The sequence below is a fragment of the Asparagus officinalis genome, chromosome 4 (genome assembly GCF_001876935.1).
Source record: "Asparagus officinalis chromosome 4, Aspof.V1, whole genome shotgun sequence".
Classification (NCBI taxonomy): domain Eukaryota; kingdom Viridiplantae; phylum Streptophyta; class Magnoliopsida; order Asparagales; family Asparagaceae; genus Asparagus; species Asparagus officinalis.
In genome coordinates, this window is record NC_033797.1 from 61,746,845 (window position 1) to 61,772,873 (window position 26,029).

The 26,029-nt window shown below is 35.7% G+C and overlaps 2 protein-coding genes across 5 annotated transcripts in view; one reads left to right on the plus strand and one right to left on the minus strand.

Annotated features, from left to right (window-relative positions):
* LOC109837570 lies at window positions 380-10,673 on the plus strand. Of its 2 annotated transcripts, XR_002246336.1 has the most exons (14): window positions 380-702; window positions 3,992-4,972; window positions 5,056-5,156; window positions 5,235-5,349; window positions 5,652-5,729; window positions 7,131-7,223; window positions 7,310-7,393; window positions 7,475-7,573; window positions 7,935-7,997; window positions 8,208-8,238; window positions 8,671-8,717; window positions 9,860-9,918; window positions 10,008-10,135; window positions 10,253-10,310. XR_002246336.1 is itself a non-coding variant. In XM_020405871.1 (13 exons), exons 1-13 carry the CDS (start codon window positions 652-654, stop codon window positions 10,485-10,487), a joined length of 2,037 nt encoding a protein of 678 aa, XP_020261460.1. In that variant the 5' UTR covers window positions 384-651; the 3' UTR covers window positions 10,488-10,673. The 2 variants fall into 2 exon arrangements, 1 of the variants encoding a protein (XP_020261460.1); XM_020405871.1 differs by lacking the exon at window positions 10,008-10,135 and having other exon boundaries at window positions 384-702; window positions 10,253-10,673.
* The window catches only part of LOC109837571 (probable ion channel CASTOR), a 25,967-nt gene continuing 11,427 nt past the window's right edge, over window positions 11,490-26,029 (minus strand). For 2 of the 3 annotated variants that reach the window (XM_020405874.1, XM_020405872.1), the window contains 5 exons: window positions 17,612-17,710; window positions 16,104-16,298; window positions 15,845-15,937; window positions 13,085-13,351; window positions 11,490-12,035 (listed from right to left, as the gene is read on the minus strand). In XM_020405874.1, the coding sequence (XP_020261463.1) occupies window positions 11,817-12,035; window positions 13,085-13,351; window positions 15,845-15,937; window positions 16,104-16,298; window positions 17,612-17,710 (873 nt within the window). In that variant the 3' untranslated portion in view covers window positions 11,490-11,816. Of the gene's footprint in view, window positions 12,036-13,084; window positions 13,352-15,844; window positions 15,938-16,103; window positions 16,299-17,611; window positions 17,711-17,757; window positions 17,857-26,029 lie in introns of all 3 variants that reach the window. The other variant, XM_020405873.1, reaches the window with a different exon arrangement.

A 26,029-nucleotide genomic window follows, 5' to 3' on the forward strand; every position in this document is an offset into this window, starting at 1 on the left:
ATGACTTTCAAACATTAAGAACTCAATGGTGTTTTTGGGAGTTTACTTAGGAAAGGGAAGGAAAAAGAAGGAAGGAGAGTTTTTCCCCTTCCTTCTCTTCCTCTCCATTACACCCCAATTTGGGGTGTAAGAATTTGGGTCAAATTTCCCCTTCATTCCTCTCCTCTACCCTTCTAAATAAAACTCACAAACAATGTTAAAATAAAATTTCCCTTCGCTTCCCCCTCTCTACCCTCCATCCAAACAACCATTGAAAATGAAATTTAGCTAATACATTAGGGACCCATAGTGAAGTTTTGCCTTATAAAAATCTGAGGAACATTCAAATATAGTTTCCCAAAAAAAGTAAAAATTAAAAAGCTAAATGACCAATTGGAGAGTAAGCTTCCCATGCCTGCAGCCACACGATCCTCTCTCATCATATATCCTACACTTAGACTCCTTCCATGTCTTTTTCATGCGATTCTATTGGATAATCCCATCACCACCACAACAAAACCCTTGTCCTGTTCTTCTTCAAATTCCTCTCTCTGAAGCCCTACAGCATTATTTCAGCCCAATTCTGCAATACCCATTTCTTGAAATCCCCTAAAAATGGACTGAAGCGTAATAAACACTGGTAATTTGAGCAGTGTGCACAAAATTTCCACAATGTTGCTCTCTGTTTGCTCTGCTGCTCCCAGCTCTCCTTCTCATCTTCAGGTGAAAATCTGTTTGCCACGTTAATGATGTTTAGATTGTTGAGATTTGAATTATTTTATGATGGGTACTTATGATCAGTGATGTTTCAGTTTTAGCTTTATTGTGCTGGGTTTCTATAATTTAGACCTCTTTATTACATAATAATAAGCACATGTTCTATAAAAGGTTTCTACCCCAACTTTGTTGCAGATGCATGTTGCTGATTGCTCCTTGTATTAACAGCTTTCACCATCATCTAATTGATATGTGTTTCATGAAAAAGAATTCTCTTTATATACTATCTTCCATAGGTTACCAACTTGTGCTACCTTCTACCTGAGCAGGACTTATCGACTTTGCGGTATAATATGATTGCTAGACAATTAACCAGGTAGAATTCATTTGACAGCATGAATCGCCATGTTGATAATTCATCATGGGGGCATGCTTAGCCAGATAAGATATTGCCACCCAGTGAAAGTCTAGTAACATACTACGAAAATGTGAAAATGAGTTTGTTTGCTTTCAACAAGCTTAGCCATATATATTACGGTGCATATGGAAGCACTCAGAATCTCAATAGTGCTACCAGAATGATTATATCAAGTATTGGACTTCTCAAGGGACTCGCTCGGGTCTCCTGAGTCTCTCCTGTAAGGGCTCACCTCTTTACTTTTCTCGCTTTCCTTTTTCTCATTCTTTTTTTCCCCTTCTTTTGTCTCATTTGTTTGAAGATAAGGTCGCGCGTTGATGCTGCAAAACTGCACCTCCATCATATATAGTCAAGAATCAAGATATGAGCTGGATATGCTTTTAGCTTACAGTCAAGAATCAACTGAAAATGTTAGAACTACCGGAAAATATTGGAACTCAAAATTTAGCTTAGAAGCCAGGATACATCTATGAACATAATCTTTTTCTGGAATTTGAATTTCTATATCAAAAGAACTCATTGATAAAGTATTACCTGAACTTGGAGGATTTCAAAGGATGAAGGTGGAGGTAGAAGAAGTATCTGAGTACTCGATGTAACTGGAGCTCCCAAAGAACCTGAGAATTATAAACAACATTTAACAGGTTTCTCGATCTTTTTTTGACATGCAAGTAACACATTCACACATTGTAGGGAATCGGTGACTTCTTACGCCTCATTTGGTACGTGAGAATGGAGTCAAGTGAGAATGGAAAGAATGTAGGAATGGAATGGAATAGATGTGGGAATGGAATGCGCGTTCTCATTCTCATGTTTGGGCGCGTTTAGAGAATGAAAAGGGAATGGCAATCTTATTCTCATTCTCATGTTTGGTATCATTTGTTCACAAGTGAGAATAAAATTTAGTTTTCTAATAATGCCCTTACAAAAACACAAAATTTTAAAAACATAAAAATATTTTAAAAATGACTAAACAATTTATTTTTTTAGAAAAATAAGTTTTATAGAAATGATATTTTTCTTATAGAAATAATTTTTTATTTGATAGTTATATTTTGGTACACCGCCTCAGCAATAGTTTCAGACTTTTGGCTTACTAATTGAAAATAATTTTCATAGAAACTATTTTTTATTATAAATAATTATAATTACACATTTCTAACTTCTAATGCTACATGTCTACTACTTGTCTGAGCAGCTAATGCTACTACCATCACTGTGCACAAACATATACAATAGACTGAATTCCATATGCATGCTACATGATTTATGGTTGAATTTCATGTGCATGCATGAAGAGAGAGATTAGAAGAAAACACTAAATTTTGAAGGATTAGAAAAACATGGTAACTTTTAGTTTGTATATAAAATTTCTATGGAATTTCAAATGCACCTTTAACTTTCAAAAAATTAATTAGGAATAGAAAACATCCAAAGATAAAATATTTGCTTCGATGAAACTTCAAATCATGGAATTCCATAGAAATCTCGTTTAGTACGCGAGAATGTAGTCAAGTGGGAATGGAAAGAATGTTGGCCAAAGATAAAATATTTGCTAACCTAATTGCCAATAGATTACGCAACCAAGTCGCCAAAAGATAAAAAAATTGCTATAAAGATTAGGTAAAGACTAGCCACACATACGTAGTTTAAAAAGAAATAATGGACACCTAACTAAGTCGCGTTGAGACGAAGACGAGATTTTTTTGTACTGCAGACGCTTCGGAATTAGGGCAAAGGTGAATAAAGAATAGTATTTTAACATTTTACATCTATTTGTATATTTGTACGAGCAGCTAATGATATTATTTTTATAGAAATAATTTTTTATATGGGAATTTATATCTATTCGTATCTTTTAAGGAGGGTATAATCAGAAATTATTTAATTATTTTTATTCTCACTTAAGTGGGAATATCAATTCCTTGTCAAATGGTTAGGAATGACAATTCCCACATAAAGTGGGAATTGATAAGAAGTGGGAATAGTAATTCTAACGTCTAAAAATACATTGTGTTTGGTACGCATGAATAAAGAGTTGGAATTGCATTCCATTCTCACTCATTCCCGTGTACCAAACGAGGTATTAGTGTTTTGGGACTGGGAAGATGCTATGGGATCTTGTCAATGTAAATTGCAACAAGCATGCATGGTAGATATTGGTCTATTTTACTTTGATTGGGGATGATGTGATTTTTATTAAATAAAGATAAAACGGAGTTTCTACATCATTTCGCCTAAAAAGTGATGAATAAAATTAAACAGTTTTGAGAAAATTGCAGAGCAGATACGTGAAATACCTTTAGGCATTTGTAGATGAAAGTCATTAGATAAGTCTAAGTGGTATAAGGTCTACATAAGTTGAAAATTGGAAAGTTAGGCGGCTCAGTTTTCATGTAAAGTTTCTTCTATCAAGCACTTGCGAAATGGGAAGTCGTGACGAAAAGCTATACTATTTTCCAATTTCTATGTTTCTCTCCTTTTTTTTCACTACAATGTTCTCACATTATTTAAAAATAAGATTTTCTTATGTGTTTCTCGCAATGATTGCTAATTGGTAGCTCTGTCATAAGTACACATTGAAAAGTTGGTTGATGTATACAATGCATTTATTACAAAATTAAGTTAGAATCTGTTTGAGAAAGTGCAACATGAATGCCAACATAATTTAGCTGGTGTGTTTGATTAGTTGTATGATTCTGTGCAACACATCTAAAAGCACAGAAAAGTTATAGATAGTTTCCTACATATTATTGGCTATATCAAAGTTAAAGGCTGTCTATGTGTTGAACTCGGGTCTTTCCTGATGTCATTACATAATCATGCACTTTTGTTAATTTTACAGATTCGAAATTACTTGAAACTTTTTGTCCACAGGTATCTTTCCATGCTGGCTCTAGAGCCTTTTATCACTTTCATAAGGCTATAGAAGATGGACGTATCATTGAGGACAGGCCTTTTTGCATACGAGATGGAATTCATGCACAAGAGATATCCTTCAGAACGCATGGTACCAGATTTATGCATTCCCTAGTTGTGGAAAGAACTGACAACTCAGGATCTGCTGATTCTTCAATATTTTCTCCTTATCCAAACGAATTTGATGATATAGTACGTGGATTTCCAAATGAAGTTATTGATAATCTGCCTGAGAATTTGAGTTGCTCGGTGGGGGAGGGAAATGGATTGCATTCTTTAACTGGGGATCTAAAGTATGTGGAGAATTCAGAGATAGAGCTTCCATCTAATGCTGGTTCTTTTGGATCTGAGTTTCAAAGCTATCCTGATTCTGTTCCTCGAAGTGTGGATAAATTAATAGAATCCACATCTTCAGAATCTTCAGTGTTCACTGACAGGGTTATGAGTACAAATGATCAGATCCCAATGTCAACTACTGAGTCCTTAAATGTAAAAGAAAGTGTTGACAATTTCTTATCTCAAGTCACTGAATCTTTGGACATGTCAATAGATAGAGCACAAGATGCTGTGAAGAGCTCATACGATTCATTTGTATCATCATATACAGATGCAGTTAAGAGCATGACAGAATCTTTCGATAATGCAGTTAGTGGTGTATTTTCTTCAGCTGACAACTCCAGAGAAAGTGCTAGCAGTGAATTTGCTGGATTTTCGATCCAGATAAAGGAAATTTTTTCCAAAACTGGAACACTAGCTACTGATATTCTGAGACGTGCAATAATCATTGTGGAGGACTCTTTGTCCAATGCAGCAACTTTTGTTGTCTATTCTTATGGATCTGTGAAGTCCTTGCTCCCACCAGATTTTAAGAATGCAATAAATGTATCCGAGGAGAAAGCTACAGATATTCTGAGGCCTTTTGGAGCTGCTATTCAACAGGTCTCAATAATTTCATTTAATATCTCCACCTCTGCTATTATTTATTTATGGACAATACATATTTTGACATGTTTTTAATGCAGATATACGTCATCATTGAAGGTTTCGAGAAAAATATTGGCTTGGATCCCAGTGACCCTCTAGTTCCCTTCTTGCTTTTCCTTGGAAGTTCTGCCACTATAGGGTAACTACTTTTTGTTGATTTTTCTATTTTTCTTTCATTCAGGTAAAAAATTGAAATACTTTCACTTTGTTTCTTCAGAATATCGTACTGGTTTTTTACTTATGGTGGCTACTCTGGAGATTTGGCTCCTGAATTAACTCTAGAAATGCTGAAGAATGAAGAAAATGCCGTGCTCATTGATGTCCGGCCTGAGGCAAGAGACTGTAAATTTCACAGCCTTTTCTTTCTTAGTTTTGTTTTTATATGCTATTTTCAACACATTTCAGCAGAGCTACATTTTCTAAATTTGTGCTAACAACTTTCTGCTGTTTTTCTTGTGTTAACCTTTCCTTTTTATGGTACATCAATCAAAATCTCTAGTATATATTCTTCTTGAACTAAATTTCTAATTTTTTTCTCGGAAGTTTCTAACATTGTATTTGGGTCAGCTATTCCTCCTTTCAAGTAAAGCTTTGATCCTTCTTTTTTTTTGACAAATTACTGTATGTTGTTAAGGATCTAAGGGAGAGAGATGGACTTCCTGATCTTCGTCGGTCAGCTAGATCTAAATATGCAAGTGTGACTCTACCTGAGGTTGGTAATTGCTTCTCCAATTGTACATTTTTTCTATAAGTTGTTTCCAACATAAGATGATTATCTTTCCACTGCCTGTCTAGTTTATTTGTGATGCTCTTGTTGCATTTTATTTCCTTATATCTATGAAGATCAAGTGTTTATCTTTGATCGTACGTGCACACAAACTTAAGAATGAGCAGAAGTGTCAACTACATTCAACTTGAGACAAAGAGTAAAGAAAACATTCTGAGATAAAGTTTTGTGAAAATATCTCCAATCTGGTCTATGAAGGAACATATGGAGTAAGAAAACATTCCGCGATAAAGTTTTGTGAAAATATCTCCAATCTGGTCTATGAAGGAACATATGGAGTAACTACATTTATTTTTATTTGAATGATCTTATCTTTGACTAAATGGGCATTAACTTCTCTGCTTATAGAAAAACTAATTACTGCATGTGTATATTGCTACATGGTCGTCAGAAATAACTAACATAAAACATTTGCATCCACCACTCATTTCTACTAAATGTTGAGCCATTGCTCTGTACTCAGCATTAGACCTTAAAATTAGAACTTGTTTCTTACTCCTCCAGATCACGACATTACCTCCAATGAAGGTATAATAACTGCTGATAGATCAACGAAAAGAGTCCCATGCACAACCATCATCGTAGTAGGCCCCATAATCCAGATTGTTTGCTGGCTGGTTATACAAGCTTTTATGTGGAGCATCTTTGGGATATTTTACGACATGATAAAGAGCAACCCTATAAAGTTGATCTATACTTCGCATAAACAGGATAATCAGACTCAGAATAAAGGTAATATCTGGAATTCACCATCAAAGAAATCAGCTTTCCCACAAACCTCTTATATCTTCCAGAATCAGAAGAGTCTATGTACATATCAATCAAATACTTGGATATTGGATTCTTGGAGTATTAACAGATTTAGTATATTGGTGCCACTCATCTCTTGCAAACTAATGAAGTAATGATATGTTTCTTTGAGAGACAGCAAAATTTTACTAGATGAGCTACTTCTGTCTTAAGAAAATAATGTAATAGACCAAGTCGTACCAAAAAGAGAGAGTTCATGTAAATTTCCAGATTTCAAATTTCCCAAGAATAATCTTCAGCAACTGCTGTATCATCAGCATAGACTGCAAGAAGGATGCCGGTTGAGGTCCTACTCACAAAAACTGAGTGATCAGCTGAGCTTCTTCTAAGTCCATACTGTGGAACAACAGTCCTCTATTTGGTCTTTATTTCGTATTCTAGTTTTACAATTTGATTACTTAAAGCTACTTGCACCATTGTATTAGTTTGACTGGTGGTAGTTGATTTTATTTCATGTCGCCCTATGTCACATGATCAATCAAACATAACTTGGTCGTACTTTTATTGGCTTACCAGCTTGATGGTTCATTGAGAAAGCTGCTAAAAGGTGGGAAGGACATTGATGATGCGTTAATTGCAGTTGTTATCCGGAACCTAAAACTCGTTAAAGTAAGTTACATGAATGGTTTGGATAGGCTTATTAACAAGTCCTCTGTAACATGGACAGATGACTGGTATTCTTGATTTTTATGCAGAATGGATCAAAGGTTATTGTCATGGATGCTAGTGGTGGTCGGTCTAAAGCTATTGCGAGATCCTTAAAGAAACTTGGTGTTAAGGTGAAAAATTGTGAGCCAGCACCTGTAATTTTGCTTGCATTTTGTGTTTATAATGCCTAATGCTGCATTTCTTTCTGATAGAATTCTTACTTGGTCCAAGGTGGATTCAAGTCGTGGGTAGGAAAGGGCCTACGAGTTAAAGAGCTCAAATCTGAGACTGCTTTGTCTGTATTGAATGAGGTATCTATGCTTATATTCAGGGTTAAGCTTGAGATGATAAAACATCTTCATTTCGAAGCGATTTATTCTTTTGTATATAATGCAATAACTGAAAATCCATTTGTCTGATTGCAAGATCCACGCCAACTGAAAATCACTATCGACATGCTTAATCGTTTATGCTGTCAGATCCAGCATAGTCAGTCTATATATATTTTTTGGGTTTCCATTTGGAATCATCGATGTGTTATATCTATGAACTGATGGATTCTAACTAGATATTCTTTTGAATTTAGAATAAAGGCTACTTTAAGCTATTTGAACTGATGACTACTGTGAATTTTAAATTTATTTATATCACACATACTTGAATTATATGCAGGAAGTGGAGGCAATCCTTGAAGATATTAAGCCTACTCCAACACTTATCATTGGTTATGGGCTGGTAAGACAATTAAACTTAAAGATGTCCTGTCACCTTTTGCAAATGAAAGTCGGGTTGCTTGTGGTCTGCTATCAATATGTTTTCGCTGAAATTTATGCGAGTATAAAATAATTAATTTGTGGCCAAATGTTTTTTTCCTTGTGTTAATTTTCAAAAAAAATCCAATGGTTCATTATCATCGCCATTGCTGATTTTTTGTGCTTATGGCAGGGAATTGTTATAGCTGGCTTTGCAGTTCTGGGTGAGTTTGATAAATTTAAGCTGAAATTATAGTAGACAATCTAGTTTATCTTCTGTTTGTTAAATTAACAAGAAATTTGCATAGGTTAAAAAGAAATTGTAGTGGACAATCTAGTTTATCTCTTCACTTTGTTTAAGAGACAAACCCCATAGCCAAGTTTAGCATTGTGAATATTTGCAGTATACAACTCAGAGTGGCACCCATCAGACATGGTGGAAGAGCTGTGCTTTTCCAACCTATAAGACTATGCAGCTTCAGAATCAAGAAAAGATAGAGTTAACTTGACAAACTTTAATGTCGGATCACTTGTGCATTTTCGTCAAATTATCGCAACCAATTTTATGTCTACAACAACTTTTATACTCCAAAGATATTGAAAGAAACTGAAACCCTTTTGTCGTGGATTATAACTAAACTTCTATTTGACTGCAGAATGGGAGAAAACTTTGCAAGTAATTGGTCTTATCGGTCTAGCACAGGTATTTGATCCTCAAGTTATAACGGTTATCTCTTTCTGTAGAACAACCTGCATAAATCCATGGTAGGAGTTTTATTAGTTTAGAAAATCTATCTTCCAATCACATAGTTATTCTCCTTCTACTTGAGTGCTTGTTGCAATTATTCTTAAAAACATAAGCTCTACTTTTCTTGTCTAAAGCCCTCGGGTCAGACTTACAGTTTGTATATGCTAATGTTTCTATTATCCCTTTTTGTTTATTTTATTTTATTTCATAGTTGTGAGTGTTTCTGATGTGTTTGATTTGTATGTTAAATTTTTTTCTCCAACCTTGAATCTGTTTCATGTCATTAGGAAAACACAAAATATATTGTTTTGTTTTACAAAAAGCTTTCCTCACTCGTGTTGTCAGAAAAGTGTGTCATAAAGACTGTTTTTTTAATAATAGGTAAGGTATATGTGCATTGAGAATTATGCGGAAGTTGCTGATTAAGTATTTAATTCATTTGCATTTAGCTACATGGTGGTCAGTTGATATCCAAACCTGCTAATGTATAACGCTAAAAGATATTTCTTTAAAAAAATAAAGATAATAAAACAATTGTGCCCACTTTAATTACAAATTCATTACAAATAAAGAAAGAAAGAGAATGCTCAATAGAAGAGAAAAAGGACAAGAACGACAAAAGGGATCACTTTCTGAAATTTTATTACCATTATCATTATTCATTGTTGTTGACATCATCGTCATCATTGATTGAGGCCTGGTTTCTCTCCTATCAATATATTTGTTAACTGGTTTAAGTATGAAGACACAATAAACAAGTTTACATTGAGGTAATTGGCTTTTCTCGTGCAAAACCCAGGCATTATCCTTGTTAAGAAAGAAAACAAGATCATGCATTTCCACTACCGAACTATTTGTCTTCTATCAACGCTATAAACGAGCTTTTAAGGCACCTCAAGATATCTGCTTTCAGTACAATATGAAGAAAGGAACTCGGTTTTTCTTTAGTTAGAACTTCTTCCATGTGCAACACTATATACTTCATAAATCCTATGTTGTGATTAAAGTATTCTTCTTCACATAATCATGTCCATTAGAATCACAACAGAGCATTCTTCTTAATCTGCATTATTGTTTTTGTTCATTTTGTTTTGTAGACTCTTTATCGACGGTTTGCATCATATGAGGACTCGGAGGAATTCAAGCATGATGTGAGGTATGCCACTTTTCTCAACTTCATTCAACTTTGACAATTTAAAAAGAACACAAGAGTTTTCAGATGCAATCCTCCTGTATGTATTATAGTTGGCAAGAACCATGGACATGCATGTTGACAGGAGTAAACAAGTAAAGTATCATCAATATCTCAGTGGAAAAAATAAAGTTCCTACATGGTAGCAGTATTCGTGAATACAGAGAACTGAAAATCTGGGGTATTCCTGTGTAATTTGTAGGTTTTTATTGATCTACAAAATACGAAGTGTGAGCTTCACTTGTAACGTAACAAAATGACCTCCTCTTTTTGACCTTCTTTTGTTTTTTTTTTTCAGGTTGTTGCTAACTCCAGTGACAGTCGGAGTTCAAGCAGTATCATGGGCTGCTGGAAAATTAGAACCGAACAAGATTGGGCTGCCAACATCACCATCTTCAACATCAGTTCAAGATCGAGTGCTAAAGGCAGCAGCAAAGCACGAATCACAACCTGCTGATGCCAATGACTCCCAAGGATTGCCTACTGAAACTTCCAGTCCAGATAATGAGAATTTAGACCTCTCAGAGGCGTAAAAACCCGATGTCTATAGCCTAGCATGAAAGAAATCTCATTGGATCCTTTCCTCTGATGTAAATGCTGCAACTGGGTTGGTACATAAGTTCCATGAACAAGAGTGACAGAACACAGAAATGTACTTGTAAATTATATTGTCATTGGGCGTTTCAATGTTTCTCTATTGTGCAAATTTTAGGTGAGTACTTTTTGTTTGCATTTTTATCTTTCAAATATAGCTTACTATCAGAAGATTGCTTAAGATCTTCACGGGCGTGATTGATAAAGGTTCAAGTTCAACGATATGATGGATAATTATCAGCAAGCCCAGTTCTTGAAATAGATCGTTAAGAACCGTAGATTGGTTTGTCCAAATTTAAAAAAATTATTGCTATATTTTCCGTTGTTGGAATTGTATCCGTTCATTCACTCTGTGGGATTATGATCTTTAAGCGCACTACCTTGTACATTTTTAACCCTGTATTTAGGAAAAGTGAATTCTTTTCCATGTGTAACATGTTACGGGAAGCCTGAAAAGATTGATAGTGTTAGATGTGATTGAGAACTTAAAATGAGCACCGAAAACGGATGCAAAAATAGGCTTACACTACTTACACAAAACTATACCTTGCACGTGCTCGCGGATAGGAATCCTCTCTAATTAGGTGGTAATTAAAGTACGTTCATTTACCCAAATCCTTACCCTTTATACTACTTTTAAGAGCTACTAATTTTAAGAGCTGAGCTGAAGCCACACAGGACTCCAAATATTATCTTGAAAACCATTGTCATCTTTAAAACCACTATTCTGAAAATCATTGTCATAGTGAAAATCCTACATGACTTCTTGTAAGCCGTTGGAATTGGAATAAGATGGTAAACATCGGAGTAATTGGGCATTCTCTAATTACCATTTAATTACCACCTAATTGGAGAGGATCCACATCTAACAAACTTATGGCACTCATCAACTATACAACATTTTAAGAAATAAATGCAGCTAGGAAGCAACAGATCAAAAGGAAGAGGAAGGGCTACTACAATGCTTTCTCTTCAAGAATTTAACATTGTGTAATATACATATTTATCCTAACTATTTTTGGCATATTATTCTAATACAACACTGTTTCCTCCGATCCTCTCAACAAAATTGGGGACATGAAGATATATTACATGGGTCATATTTACAGAATTTTGGTCAAATGGGCAAACAACAGGCAATCAAAGCATATTACGAGATCCTTTAAGCCTTCATTTCCTTTAGCTTGGATCAAAGTTTACTCCATTGAATTATGCCATTGCATCTGCAATCAGAACAAAATACAACAGGAAAGCTAACAATATTGAGCTCAATCCTTCTCGGCAATGACAACAAAGACATCCTTAGCTGACCACTTTCTTCGAACCTCCTTGTTTGGTGGGTTAATAACGGCATGTTCTTCATTCTCAAAGCGGTACCCAATAACAATCTCTTTTCTTTGTCTAGCACGTAGGATTATTTCATAGAAATTCATTTCTTCCTCTTCTCGTAGGTAAAGATCAGCTGGCCTTATCTGCAACTCATTTCCCTGCTCAAATAGTAGAATGTTTCAGGTGAGTTGTTTGCATGCTAGCTTAATTTAAAACTGATATCACAAGATATTAATTGAGATAATACGGAAGGAAGTAGCTTACAAATTACTTGAAAACATTATGGAAGATTTTATACACTGATCCTAACATATGACATTACGAAGACATTCTTAGTGGGTATATGGAATATTAGAGATTCCCAGATGTATAAGTAACTAATGCTCAGTCATAAATGAATAAAATTTTAAGGCTGGAAGCCTCAAAACTGACTTAACATTGTACTTTTGGGGCCATCCATACAATGGCATAGCAAATGCCTTGAAACCTACCAGATAGGGAAGTGCATATCAACTTGAGCCCGGATGTGGTTTAAGTCTGAAAAATTCTGAAAAAAACAAATAAATAGTTGGAGTGGCTTGTAACAATTAGCCCTGTTGCATTACCAAAAATGAAATTGAGATTAAATGATGCTGACCAACATCAGATTTTGATCTATGCATGAATATTAGGATTCTGAAGCAGACGTTTGAAAAGCTAGATTTACAGCTGTGCTACAATGTTTTTTGTAGAAAAGAGGTCCCCAAAAAAAACTAATAATAGAGTTAAGAAAAGTGTAGATGGGATCTGGACCACACTCATACTGAGATGTTAAACCTAGAAATAGAGTTCTGATTCAAAGACCACCTCGTTCGGCTAGGGAAATGGCTGTAGATGATGAAGGTGTTGGATCTTAAGTAATCCAAGGTTTGATTAGATTATTATTTACGACAAAGTTAAATCTTCCAATTTCTGTAAGTTTGCCAACGTAACTCAAACAGAAATGTGATTCACAAAGATCATATGATCCCCAAACTATCGAGAACTAATCTACTTCACACATAAACATAGCTACAAATCAGAAGCAGCAACAACTTCATTCATTTTATAAATCATTATTACTTTTAGGAAAAAGAATGCTATTACAAAACTATTTACAAGTTATCTGCTACAGACAAAAGCAACAACAAATCAAATCAATTGAATTTATCAAAGAATATCTCCATACCTCTTCTGCAAAGAGCTCTTCCAAAACATCATTTATTTGCCGATCCTCTGCAACCATTGCTAATGCCATGCTTACTAGTTCATTTGATAGTACATAATCACTGATCTTGGACACAGATAATAAATTTTTCGTCCTAGGATCCAGAATTTCGCTAATTATGACGGATCTATCAGATGCTTGTTGCATTTCTCCAATCCAAGAACCTTGTGAGAAGCTTCCTCGGTCAACATGTGAGATCAAAGCTTCTTTATAAGGAAGACGCTTAGCCTGCAATGCTTCCCCCATGTCCATGTTTATATATCATAGAGTAAAAGACTGGGACAACTACAAACATGACTTGTACTACAACACGGGAAAATCGAGAAGCCATTTGTGAGAAAAGTAGACATGTATAAGGGTTACATCTGACGGCTTTAACTGCTTTTTTCTAAAAAAAATATTAAAATTGTAATATATTCAAATTTCTATCATAATATTAAGTACCTTGAATATTTCCAGGGCACTAATTTCTTGCGGAAATTACTGAACCTAAACTGGATATTAATGGAGAAATTTTTAAAATGGATCATTTCTCGAATTTAGTTAGCAAAATCAATTACAAAAAATTTTAATTAGAAAAATCGACCAGATTTTAGCCACATCAGCACGTCTAGCTGAAAATTGGTCGAACTGGCAAAATGAAGTTTTAAAAATACGGGACCATTGCGTTTAATTAGTGTTGACTAAATACAACTTAATCGCAATTTTTTAGTCCTCTTTCTAGACAAAGTTTGGAGGAACATAATACATCCTCATTACTCTCTCCTCAGCCCATTGTCGCCTCCCTCCCCTCCCTCTCCTTAATCGCCCACCACCATTGCCCTCTTCTCCTCCTCCTCGACTCGCCTTCCCCTCCGCCTCCTCCTCCTTTGCCTGCCATCCCCTACGCCTCCTCCTCCTCCTCCACCCATCCATAACTCCACCGCCGCCCCCATCCCCTTCGTTATCTAATCCGCAGTTGGGCAAGCACACAAAGGAACTTAACTCTTGAAGCCAACTCATAAGTGTGTGGGTTCTGATCGATGATTGCTTGACAAGTGGACAACAATTGGTATCTATCGTTCGCGATTGAAAGTTATTGATGTGCAGATGGAGTATAGAAGTCTGGCATCGTGGCCTTGTACTCAGGCGTCAGAAGGAATATGCTCAATTTAAGATGATGGGGTAAAGAATTCTGGTGTCGAGGGCATGTCCTTGAGCGATGCAGCAGTGTACTTGAACAAAGATGATGGACTATACTCAGGCGATGAAGAAGTGTACTCGAACAAAGATGACAGAGTATAGTCAGGCAATGAAGGAATGTACTCGGCAATGCAAGAGCGTACCCGAACAAAGACAGTGAATATAGAAACCCCACGTCAAGGGAGTGTACTCAGGCGATGAAGGAGTGTACTCAAACATAGATGGAGTACAGAATTCAGAGTCGAGGAACTATACTCGGGCGATGAAGGAGTGTACTCGAACGAAGATGACGGAGTATGGAAGTCTGGCATTTTAAGCGTGTACTCAGGCGATTGAGGATGGATAAAAGACGAGAAGGGAGGATATCTGAGACGGTGTTGGATAGTTAGGTTGGGAATGGAAAGAAAGGGGGAAAGGGGTAGCAATAGAAAGACTACTAGTCCCGTATTTTAAAAAAATAACTAGCCACACTAATCACACAGGACTACTAGTCCCGTATTTTTTAAAATCTGCATTTTGCAAAATCGATCAATTTTCAGCTAGACTTACTGATGTGGCTGAAATACGATTGATTTTGCTAATTAAGTTTCAGATATGGTCCATTTAAAAAATTTCTCCTTTATTGACTAGTTTACTAATAAGGAAAAACGAAATAGTTTCATGGGCCATTAATATGGCATATTTGCGCACTAAAACTAAATAATATGCAAATGCGCTTCAGAGAAAGTCTGAGGTTGGCAATGGATAACAGTAGACTTGTTTATCTTATAACTTTTTAGGTAAGGTTTAACTCGGTTACCCTAGCTTTTAGGCTAAGGCATATTTTGATACCAGCCTGTTCGAAAAGCAAGGGTAAGGATGAATAGATTTTTGACCTGTTAAAAGAACTGCTGGGGTAAGTAAATGAGTTTATACTACACCTGAAAATTAATATAAGTACATTACAATTTATGCATATTGAACTGGTGCACTTAAGGTCCAATTGCCTGTCGGAAGCACATATTAATACCGATCCAATAGGATAAACAGAGTTTGACTCTTTACCTGTAAAGACAGGGTAACCATATCTACATTACCAGTTATAGGGCAAGGGTAAGCTACCGGTATGTAGAGTAGAGTGTAAGACCATTAGTCATTTCCATCAATGAAAGAGAAACGTGTCTAAGTGAAACATCCAAATAAAAGAAGTGGTGCAATCCAATGTTAAAAGATTATCAACATTTTTCCATAGTTCAGCTGTAAGAAGGTCTAAAAAATTCACTTCGAAAAGCTTATACTATTACACATGGCCTAAAGTTTAGCTGTAAGAAAGTCTAAGAAATTCACCTCGAAAATTTTATGCTATTACACATGGTCTCAGGTCTCAGAAAAAAATGTCAGGTTATAAGCAAAGGTACAAAGAAATACAAAGAACATAAACGGTCCATGCAACAGCAACAGAAAAGTCAAATCCAGTATCTTAGCGTCAGTTCATATGGATATTTAATGATAAAACAAAGCAGTAAGAGATATGACAAGAAAATTGTTTCTGAAACATGCCTGAATGTCCCTGATTAGCAGCAGTGTTGCAAGGGACCTTGAATCAGCTTGAATTGCAGAATCTTCAACAGATTCATCAGCCAAAATCAAGATCTGCGCATAATTTAAAAGAAATATACAAGGATCAAACCATGCACCCCTCCCAATTCATGTGCAAGTCTAGATAATATGCCCAATAGTAGCATCTATTGCTATTGCGTTGCAAACTCATAATCAGTTAGATTACCAAATAAAAGAACTATTCCTCCAGTTAACTTACAGAATCAAATGATTCTAGAGGTAAACTCTCTAGGTGCCGACGGATGACAGCATTTCCTTCACGATTGACAAGAGTTATGTTTTCTAATCTGCTGAAGTCAAGACCACCATCAACTAGCTTTCTTTCCCTCTCATTCTCAGGCACATCGTTGAACATCCATAGTTCTGAATCAGGTGCCAAAAAGGCATCTAGCACCTAAAAAAAGAGGTATTTTCATAATTTACCTTCAAATCAAGACCCAAAACTGCACTTTACACAGCTTATGCATTTGTAGGAATTGTTTCTCTACATCTTCAGAAATTAAATGATTACAAATATAGCAATACACAAAAAAGTAAGCAAAAGCTAATAGCATATATGAATTCAGTCCAGCCATTTGCCCCTCAAGATAGCAAATGGCATGACCTACTCAACTTTCACTTCATAAATTTGTGCTTGTGTATGTGTCTTGTTGGTTAGAGTGACTTTGATGTTTGGTGATTTCAATTTTGCAAGAAAAAATTCACCAACAAGGTATTTCTTTAGAGTAATAAAATCATCTAGGTAGAAAATAATGGCTGGAAGATTCTACTCAAAGAAGAATTTCAAAACAAGAAGTTACTAATTTTTTCAAGCAAACAACTCATTGACTGCCATATTGTATACGCTTTAGATGAAACATACCTAACGATTTGAATCTGGAAATGTGAAACATAACACAAGGTTATGCAAATAAGTAGAGAACTGTAGTGAATACCAGTTGTAAATTATAAAAGTGAACAATACTTTCTCTAAAGATATTCCATATTAGTCAATTTGCACGATCAATATGATATAAGTCAGCCATGCATATGCGACCTAGTTTTGAATCAAATAGGTATTGAAAGAAATTAAAAGAAAATTAACACAAGTGGAAGACCCCGTTCCATATGGCTGCGGGGATCACTACTTGAACAATGTTTAATTGATTAAAAAAATATTTTTTGGACTAAATTTTGATGTTGTTAGTCACATAAATATATCAATCCATAGAGCTGAAATTTGAGATAAAATTGCTAATGGAATCTTATATTTCAGAATATTTGTCGATTTAGCAGATAAACATTAAAGTTAATTAAATTAACTAAATAAGAACCAAGAAAATTGAACAGACTAGATATCTGAAATCCATGCAACCTTTAAAAAAAAGTTTCCTTGGAAGTTAATAATGACAATTAACATAGTACTTTATGAACATCCATTCAAGGAGACCAGTGGATTCATAGCAAGAGTGATGCAATGATTGAATTGAGATTATAATCAATATTTAAATATAACGGCATGGAGAACAATTGTTCTTCCAACTCCATGACTAACAATCCCTATTAAGAATGATTTGCTGCTACGGTTTAAAAAAATGCTTCTTGTCTGCCATTGCAACTGTAAGTTTTCCTTGGTGTGGAGTGACTAAGTTCCCAGGCAGTCTCCGAAGCATCTGTGGCCAAAGCAGTAATATAAAGTATGATGCACTTAAGTCTTCATCAGGTTACCATGATAATATTTTCCATATCTCGGCGCCAACCACAGAGGAGTATTCTTTCATGGGACTTGGGAACAATAAAATCTTTAGGTAGATATCCTCCACAGACCTGCAGAATTGATACAAGAGTATTAGGGGCTTCAAAAGACAGCTTACCACAATCATATCATCTATATCCCGTCGCCATCCACATAGTAGAATCTTCTGGGACTTTCTTGCAGGCCGGAATATGTCTATGTAAACAGCTTCATTAACCTGAATAATAAAATTGTTTACTTTTGTAAGTTCTAGTTAAGGTACACTTTGCGCGTAGTTATAGTCTGTAGGGCTCTGACCTATATTTGCAAGTTTAGAAATACCATGAATGGACAACACTAATTGTCATTGTCATTTCTTTTCTGGACACATGGTAATAATATAGGGTATGAATTCTTCTTACATTTGTACAGGACATCCTTCTATGTGCCGAATCTTGGAGTTTGCTTTGAGTCTTTGAAATAGGAGGCCACTTAACATTAAAGGTACACAACTAACAGATAATTTCATATTGCTTGCCAGGATCTCTGACACGGAGCTCAATTTCTAAGTAGTCACAAGCAAAAACCATCCAATGGTAAGTGAATTGTACACGTACCATTTTGGGTTAGGTTACTTCATAGAGATATAAGCTTGACCTCTGTGCCACATATAGGTTTCACTTGTACCATTTTGGGTTAGGTTACTTCATAGAGATATAAGCTTGACCTCTGTGCCACATATAGGTTTCACTTGAATGAAATCCACAAAGTAATAAAATATATGATATAAGCTTGACCTCTGTGCCACATATAGGTTTCACTTGAATGAAATCCACAAAGTAATAAAATATATACAGGCTTAAATCGAACTAAGTTTCAAGTATAGATGTGAAAATTTTGAAAGTATATATGAACATATAAATTCGATTGAAGGTATATGAATCATTGGTACTTATCGATATAGAAAGACTGCAATACTTTATCACAAACAACATATAAGTAAACCACACGCATGAACCATGAGACACGCTGGCATAAGATACTAATCCTCACCTAGTGGTGATTTAGTAATTCAAGTCCTCTACAATGACTCCAGTTGGTCAATCAGAACTGAATGGGCATAAGCAAAAACCACAATACTAATGCAGAGTAGTGAACTAGATAGATAATACTTCTATTTATACAGCTGTAAGATCAACTCAAGTTAACAAATTACAAAATAGAAAACAAGAATTTTTATGTGAATGGCAGTGTTTGACAGTCTGTTAGGGAAGTTGAGATGAAACTATAGTTCACTGGAGGCATTGAGCTGGAAATGAACACCTAAAAGGAGATTCAAAAGTCCATCGACGCATCAGCTATAGTGCTTAAAAGCATAAAACTAAAACTATTGCAACAACACACTACCTTTGAACAGATGACACTTGTAGGTCTCAGTGAGATATGAATTCCATTACAAAAACTGTTATTTTAGCTGATATCGAGCTACAATTTGGTTGAGAAATTGTGAACTTCCAAGTGTTTAAACAAACATCAAAGCCCAATATGCTTGCTTGAGTATCAAGTCGTTATCTGATTAACTTGTCAACACCCTACAAGAAGGGAATGTCTTCTGACCTGAATTCCACCATAATCAGCTTTAGGAGGAGATGACCATCCAAGAAAAGAATAAGGTCCTTTCAAAATCAGAAATCCATAAAAGACCTCATGTTTATCATCTGTGTTGATCACACTCTTAACAATGATGTCTGGAACTTTTTTCCATGATAATTTCTAGTCATTTTTGCTTCAGATTTACACATCTATACTATATACTAAATTAAGGCCCTAGATTGCCACTTGGAAACTTCTTAGAATTTTGCCTTTTATTTTTTTAAATATAATTTTTATTATTACTAATAAATATAATTACAGTAGTCTAGTAAACTCCCCTATCAACATTTATTACTACATGACCTTTTAACTGGTCACTCATAAAGTGTAACCTCCTAGCATCTCCATTAATCTAATCTATTTATTAAGTTTAATTTCATGACACACTATATGTTACAATTTTAAAATCTATTATCTATCCCAAAATCATACTGGTTCTTTTGTCGAAGCTGTAACTCAATTTCAGTGGTAATGAAAAAGTTGGTAATACTATCCTTTAAACCTTTTTTTATCAAATTGTTATAGTTTTTATTTGAGACATATTGATTTATTTTGCAAAAGCTACTATGAAGGTGTGTTACCGCTCAAGGAAGTTGAAGGTTTAACCATGTATATCATGGGGAAAATGTCTTACAGGTTTGTGCTCTTTTGTCATGTGATAATATTAATTTGACATGTGATAATATTAGAAGTTGTCATGTGATAATATTAATTTGATTTCAGACTTTTGTCTATTAACCATTTTATTTTTTATTTTTTTCTTTCTTGGTGCTATAAACTTCAGAAATTGGTCTATAACCATGACATGCTTATCTTTAATTTTATTATAAGGGTTTTTTCCCCATGTGTTCCTATTTTTTATATTTTCTCTGTTTTCAGTTTTAATGGCACTAGTTACTCATTATACAACTATTTTTCTTCTCCCTTTCTTTTGCATTCGCTCTTTTAATTTTTGGAAATAGCTAATTTTCATATTAATAAAGAAATTATCTCTTCCATATACTACTACATATAGAAATTCTTTAATTTTAGGAAATAGCTAATTTCATATTAATAAAGACATTCCCTCTTCCATATAAAACAAAATACTCTTACCTAATAGAAATAATATCATACATATCGCATCTAAGAATCTAGGATCTAAAAATGTTATAATGTTATCATAATGGGTTTGTAAGTATTATTCAATAATATATAACTTATAATATAAACCTTAAGAGGAAAAATAAAAAAATAATTTGAAAAAAATATAATATTGCAATATAATAGATATAATATTATTTTAATGAGTCCCATGCATTGCATAGGGGAAGCAAAGGGGAATAACGACTTCAAAGTTTATATGAGTGCATAATAATTTTTTTTTTGGTTCTGAAATAAATATTTTTATTTCTTTAAAATAAACAAGCTAAATGATACCATTTATCCACTTTGTAACATGGTATTTTTGGTTGGGGAATTTATTCAATGAAAGCAAATCTATGTGTTGATAATGTTACTCTCAAATTTTATAAATGTATTCAAGTTAACAAATTTCCTATATAATATTAAAAGTTTTAGCGTACTGGCTAAAAAAACAATTTTTATTGAGATACAAATTCACAACAAAATAATTGGTGGCATGCACCATTCTTTAGCAAATATTCATTCATAATCTATTTTAACATTTTGATGAATGATGTACTAGAAAAAAAACACCACAGTATCGCGTGGGTATGACACTAGTGGTCAGAACTATTACGAAGATATTAGCATTGATAACCAAGAATCTAACAGATTATCAAGCTTTTTCATAAGAACCGTTCAGCATTTTTTATGCTCTATATACTCGAAAACACAGGCAAACATCATAAAACATGAATACATATACACAACTATGACAACTCTTAGAAGTGAGTAGTTCAGCCTTACCCTCTATTTTTAATAGGAATTATGATCTTTTAATCATTTAATATGTTTGGAGTTCCTTTTAGATTTATGACATATAATCACGATGTTGAAACATTGAGAACTGCTACATCCACTCTGTTCAATTCTCTATTCAATACATATCAAAATATCTAATTGTCATAAAAAGTGTTTAGTGCTCATCTTTTCTCTCAATCAAGCCAATCACTGAAGAAAAGTATACTTACAAATACAGCTATTATATTGTTTCAAACAAATAATATCAGATAATATAATTAAGCTAGAGTTTTAAGTCCTATTGAAATGTACAATCTAAATCAAAAGAAACCTAGGTAGTCAATCAATTTTCTTATGTCAACTTTTTTACTAAAATATAAATTAGAATTTCAGTATGCTAAAAGAAAATTTATCAAACTCATAATCTAAATTTAAGCAGACTTTAGATAAAAAAAAGTAGTCAATTAGAGAGCCTTTCAAAATGATAGTACATTAACATAAAAAACATACTACTCTTTTTAAACACTGATGTCCTTTTAACTCTATTTTTCAGTGATGTGAAAAAAGGGAAGGAAAAAAAACGTCTAGATGTGTATTTCTTTGTATGTAAAGCTGTAAGTACAAACATGTATGTGTGTGTACTTCAAAGAACAATGTAAGGTAGTGTTCCTTTCAGCAAATATACCTGATAATAAAATTTCATCAAGCAATTCAAATTTGGGGACATATTTCAAGGGACAGCTTGAAACAAACAAGAATAGGCCAACGTTATACAGTGTCAAATTTTGGCATCAATGGACCAGTTGATAACTTGATACCTAACGAACCAGGGCGTGTTATAGCCTATAGGATTCTAGGCTCATATGTTACACGAGTCCTGCCTGGGCCTAAATAAACATATCTGTTGGGGAATACCGAGGCTACACTAAACCCCTAAAACAGCAAGAAACGCAGTATAGAGAAAAATACATTAAGATTTACGAGCTTCGACAAACTTGCCTACATCCTCGGGAGCCACACAATTAATTTCTTATTAATCAACAAGAAATTACAATACAAGAACAGATCTCAAACTTGAGATCTCTCAAAATACAAGTTTATTATTGTAACTACAGTAACAACTCCTCTTTTTAAATCCTCTTTCAATAAATTCCCTCTTCTTTAAATTCTCCCCTCAAAATCTCCCCTTTTCACTCAAATCTTTGAACGCTGGAAAAAGAAGCAAAGGAAAACACCGCTAGGAAGAAAGAAATCGCCGCCGCCAAAATCACAAGAAGAAGCTTCGGAGAGAGGAGCTTTGGGTTCCCCTATACGGGGAACCCTAACGCCAGGCTGGCGACAGGCTGTCACCAGCACCTGCGCTCCCAACTTCGCATGAAGCACGAGCGGATCTCGACCTCGCCTGTAGCAAGATCTCGCCCTCGCCTGCTTTACGTCGACCTCGCCCGCAAAGCCCAAACCTCGCCTGCATCTCGTCTTGGACCTCGAGCTCGCCTGACAGAGCTCCTCACCCGCTCGAGCTCGTCTAACCTCGTCGAGCTCGCCTACTCAACGCTCGAGCTCGCCTAAAGATCTTAGTCAAGACCTCGCCTGTACTAATGTTTGGATCTACACCCAAACTAACAATCTCCCACTTGGAGATAGTGGGAGATCCAACCGCCGTCAGTAGGCTATCGCAACAAGCACATTCTCTTGTGTGGCTCCGCATTCATCACATATGCATGAAGATCAACTGAAGTTACGCACAACTCCAGTTTCTGAAAGGTCACTGCATTTGTCAACATATTTTCTTGATTCTTACTTTCTTAGATCTTCTGTTGAAATCCTTTGACAACTTATCAAGTTTTGTATCTTCTGAAATCATCCTGTTCCTTTTTTACTCGATACACCCACTTGTTGTGATGTGCCTTCTTCCACATGGGCAACTCAGTTAGTTCCCATATCTGGTTGGAGATCAGAGATTTTATCTCTTCTTTCACAGCAAGCTCCAACTTGCTCGCATCTCCACTCTGACAAGTTTCATCAAAGCTTTCACGCTCCCCTCCATCTATTAGCAATATACAATTCATGTATCTGCTATTAGGCACAGGAGGACGAGAAGATCTTCTCAATATCGGAGCTGGTGCGTCGGGCTCCTGCGCATCGTTCTGTCCAACAGGCTTTTCTGGCTGAGGACTTTCTGCATTAGGTTCTTCCGAGAGGTTATTCGGAACATCATCTACATCTACAAATATTGACTCGTTCTCTGAGTCATTTGTCTTATGCATGTCCTTGTACATCACCTTCTCGTTGAATATCACATCTCTACTCCTGATCACCTTCTTGTTTTCATTGTCCCAAATACGGTAGCCGAACTCATCTTCACCATAGCCGATGAAAGTGCATTTCTTTGACTTGGGATTAAGCTTATTCCTGCCTTGATCACTAATATGCACATAAGCTACACAACCGAAAACTTTAAGATGTGAGAGGCTTACCTCCTTTTTGCATCATACCTCTTCTGGTATTCTGTGCTCCAATGAAACTGATGGATCTCGGTTGATCAAGTTTGCTGATGTGTTGACTGCTTCTGTCCAGAACTGCTTCGGTAGGCCTGACTGTATGCGAATGCTTCTAGCTCTCTCTGTCAACGTTATGTTCATGCGTTCAGCTACACCATTGTGCTGAGGCATGTCGAGCACGGTTCTTTCCATTCTGATCTTGTGCTCATAGCAAAACTTTTTGAATCTGATGTCTTCATACTCACCACCATTGTCTGTTCTGAGTTTCTTTATTCTCAGACCGGTCTCATTCTCGACCATGCTTTTCCATCTCCTGAAAACCTCAAATACTTCTGACTTGTGCTTCAGAAAGTAGACCCATACTTTTCGAGAGTGATCATCGATAAAAGTCACGAAATAATGTTTCCCACCAATGGACGCGGTGGTGGTTGGTCCCCAAATATCTGAGTGAACGAGCTCTAGGTTCTCTTTCCTGGGGTTCTGTCACTTGTTTGAAAACTGGCTCTCTTCTGCTTTCCAAGTACGCATTCTTCACGCATGTCCATCTCTACTGACCGCAATCCTGAGAGTTTTTCCTTTGTGTGTATGATCTTCATCCCCTTCTCACTCATATGACCGAGTCTCTTGTGCTACAGCTTTGAAGTCTCATTACCTGCTGCAGCTGAGATCAAACAACATGCACCTACTGTCATCTATAAGGTACTAGCCTTCTTGTCTCGGGCAATCGTCATTCTCCCCTTTTAGATATTCCAATCATCTTCATGAAAGGTTGTAGTATATCCTTCGCCAGCCAACTGACCTACGAATATTAAGTTCTTTCTCAGGTCGGGAATATGCCTGACATCCTTCAGCTCCCATACTGACCCGTTCAACTTAATTTTTACTACACATTTGTCCAAAATAGCACACGGTTGATCATCACCAAGATATACATATCCAAGATTTTCGAGAACATACTTCTCGAAGAATTCTTTCTGAGAAGTAGCATGGAATGATGCTCCAGAGTCCAACACCCAAGACTACTCATTGCTCTCTAAAGTGCATATCAATGCATCATCTCCTCCTGAGGTGAAAGTAACATTTGCATCTGCCTTTGCCTCCCACTCCTTCTGTGCACTCTTGCACTGATTCTTGTAGTGCTCGGTTTTCCCACACTTTTAACACTCGATAACCTTTGAGCTATTGGGATTCCTGGATTTAGACCTCCTGTCCTCTGATCCATTTCCTCTGGTTGAATTTCTAACTCTTGACTCTGTATGTAATACTGAAAAGATTATAGCTTCACCCGACTCTCTCCGTCGGATCTCCTCACTGAGAACCAGATCACGAACGTCGTCGAACTTCAACTTGTTACTTCCCGACGAGCTACTCACAACTGTGATTATAGCATTTCAGCTTTCTGGTAGGGAAGACAAAATGATCAACGCTCGTACTTCTTCATCAAACTCAATATCAACTGAACTCAATTGGGTCGTGACTGTATTGAGTTCATTGAGATGATGTGCTATCGATGCACCTTCCGTCATTTGCAGATTGAATAACCGTCTTATCAAATAAATTTTATTTGAGGTTGATGGCTTCACATACATATTTGAGTGCTGTCATAAGACCCGCCGTGATCTTTTTCTTTGTAATGTTAAAAGCAACATTACGGGTTAACGTCAAATGAATAACCCTGAGGGCCTTTCTGTCTAGAAGATTCTAATCTTCTTCCTTCATACCCACCGGTTTCTTCCCTGAAAGAGGTTGATACAGATTTTTCTCATACAGATAATCCTCTATCTGTATTTTTCAAAATCCGAAATCTGATCCATCAAACTTCTCTAATCTCACATTTTCATCTGCGGCCATGACTCCCACTTGAATCTGACTTCATCTAGATCGTTTCAGGCTCTGATACCAGTTGTTTGGGAATACCGGGGCTATACTAAACCCTTAAAACAGTAAGAAACACAGTATAGAGAAAAGTACACCAAGATTTACGAGGTTCGGCAAACTTGTCTACGTCCTCGGGAGCCACACAATTAATTTCTTATTAATCAACAAGAAATTACAATACAAGAGCAGATCTCAAACTTGAGATCTCTCAAAATACAAGTTTATTACTGTAGCTACAGTAATAACTCCTTTTTTTAAACCCCTTTCAATAAATTCCCTCTTCTTTAAATTTTCCCCTCAAAATCTCCCCTTTTCACTCAAATCTTTGAGCTCTGGAAAAAGAAGCAGAGGAAAACGCCGCTAGGAAGAGAGAAATTGTCGTCGCCAAAATCACAAGAAGAAGCTTCGAAGAGAGGAGCTTTGGGTTCACTTTTATAGGGGAACCCTAACGCCAGGCTGGCGACAGGCTGGCAC

Excerpts from the sequence above, each read along its gene's own strand:
- LOC109837570 (XM_020405871.1), top strand. The coding sequence starts at position 652 with ATGTTGCTCTCTGTTTGCTCTGCTGCTCCCAGCTCTCCTTCTCATCTT. Across the intron at positions 5,157-5,234 it reads GGAAGTTCTGCCACTATAGG|AATATCGTACTGGTTTTTTA; the intron begins GTAACTACTTTT and ends TTGTTTCTTCAG. Across the intron at positions 7,998-8,207 it reads TTATCATTGGTTATGGGCTG|GGAATTGTTATAGCTGGCTT; the intron begins GTAAGACAATTA and ends TGCTTATGGCAG.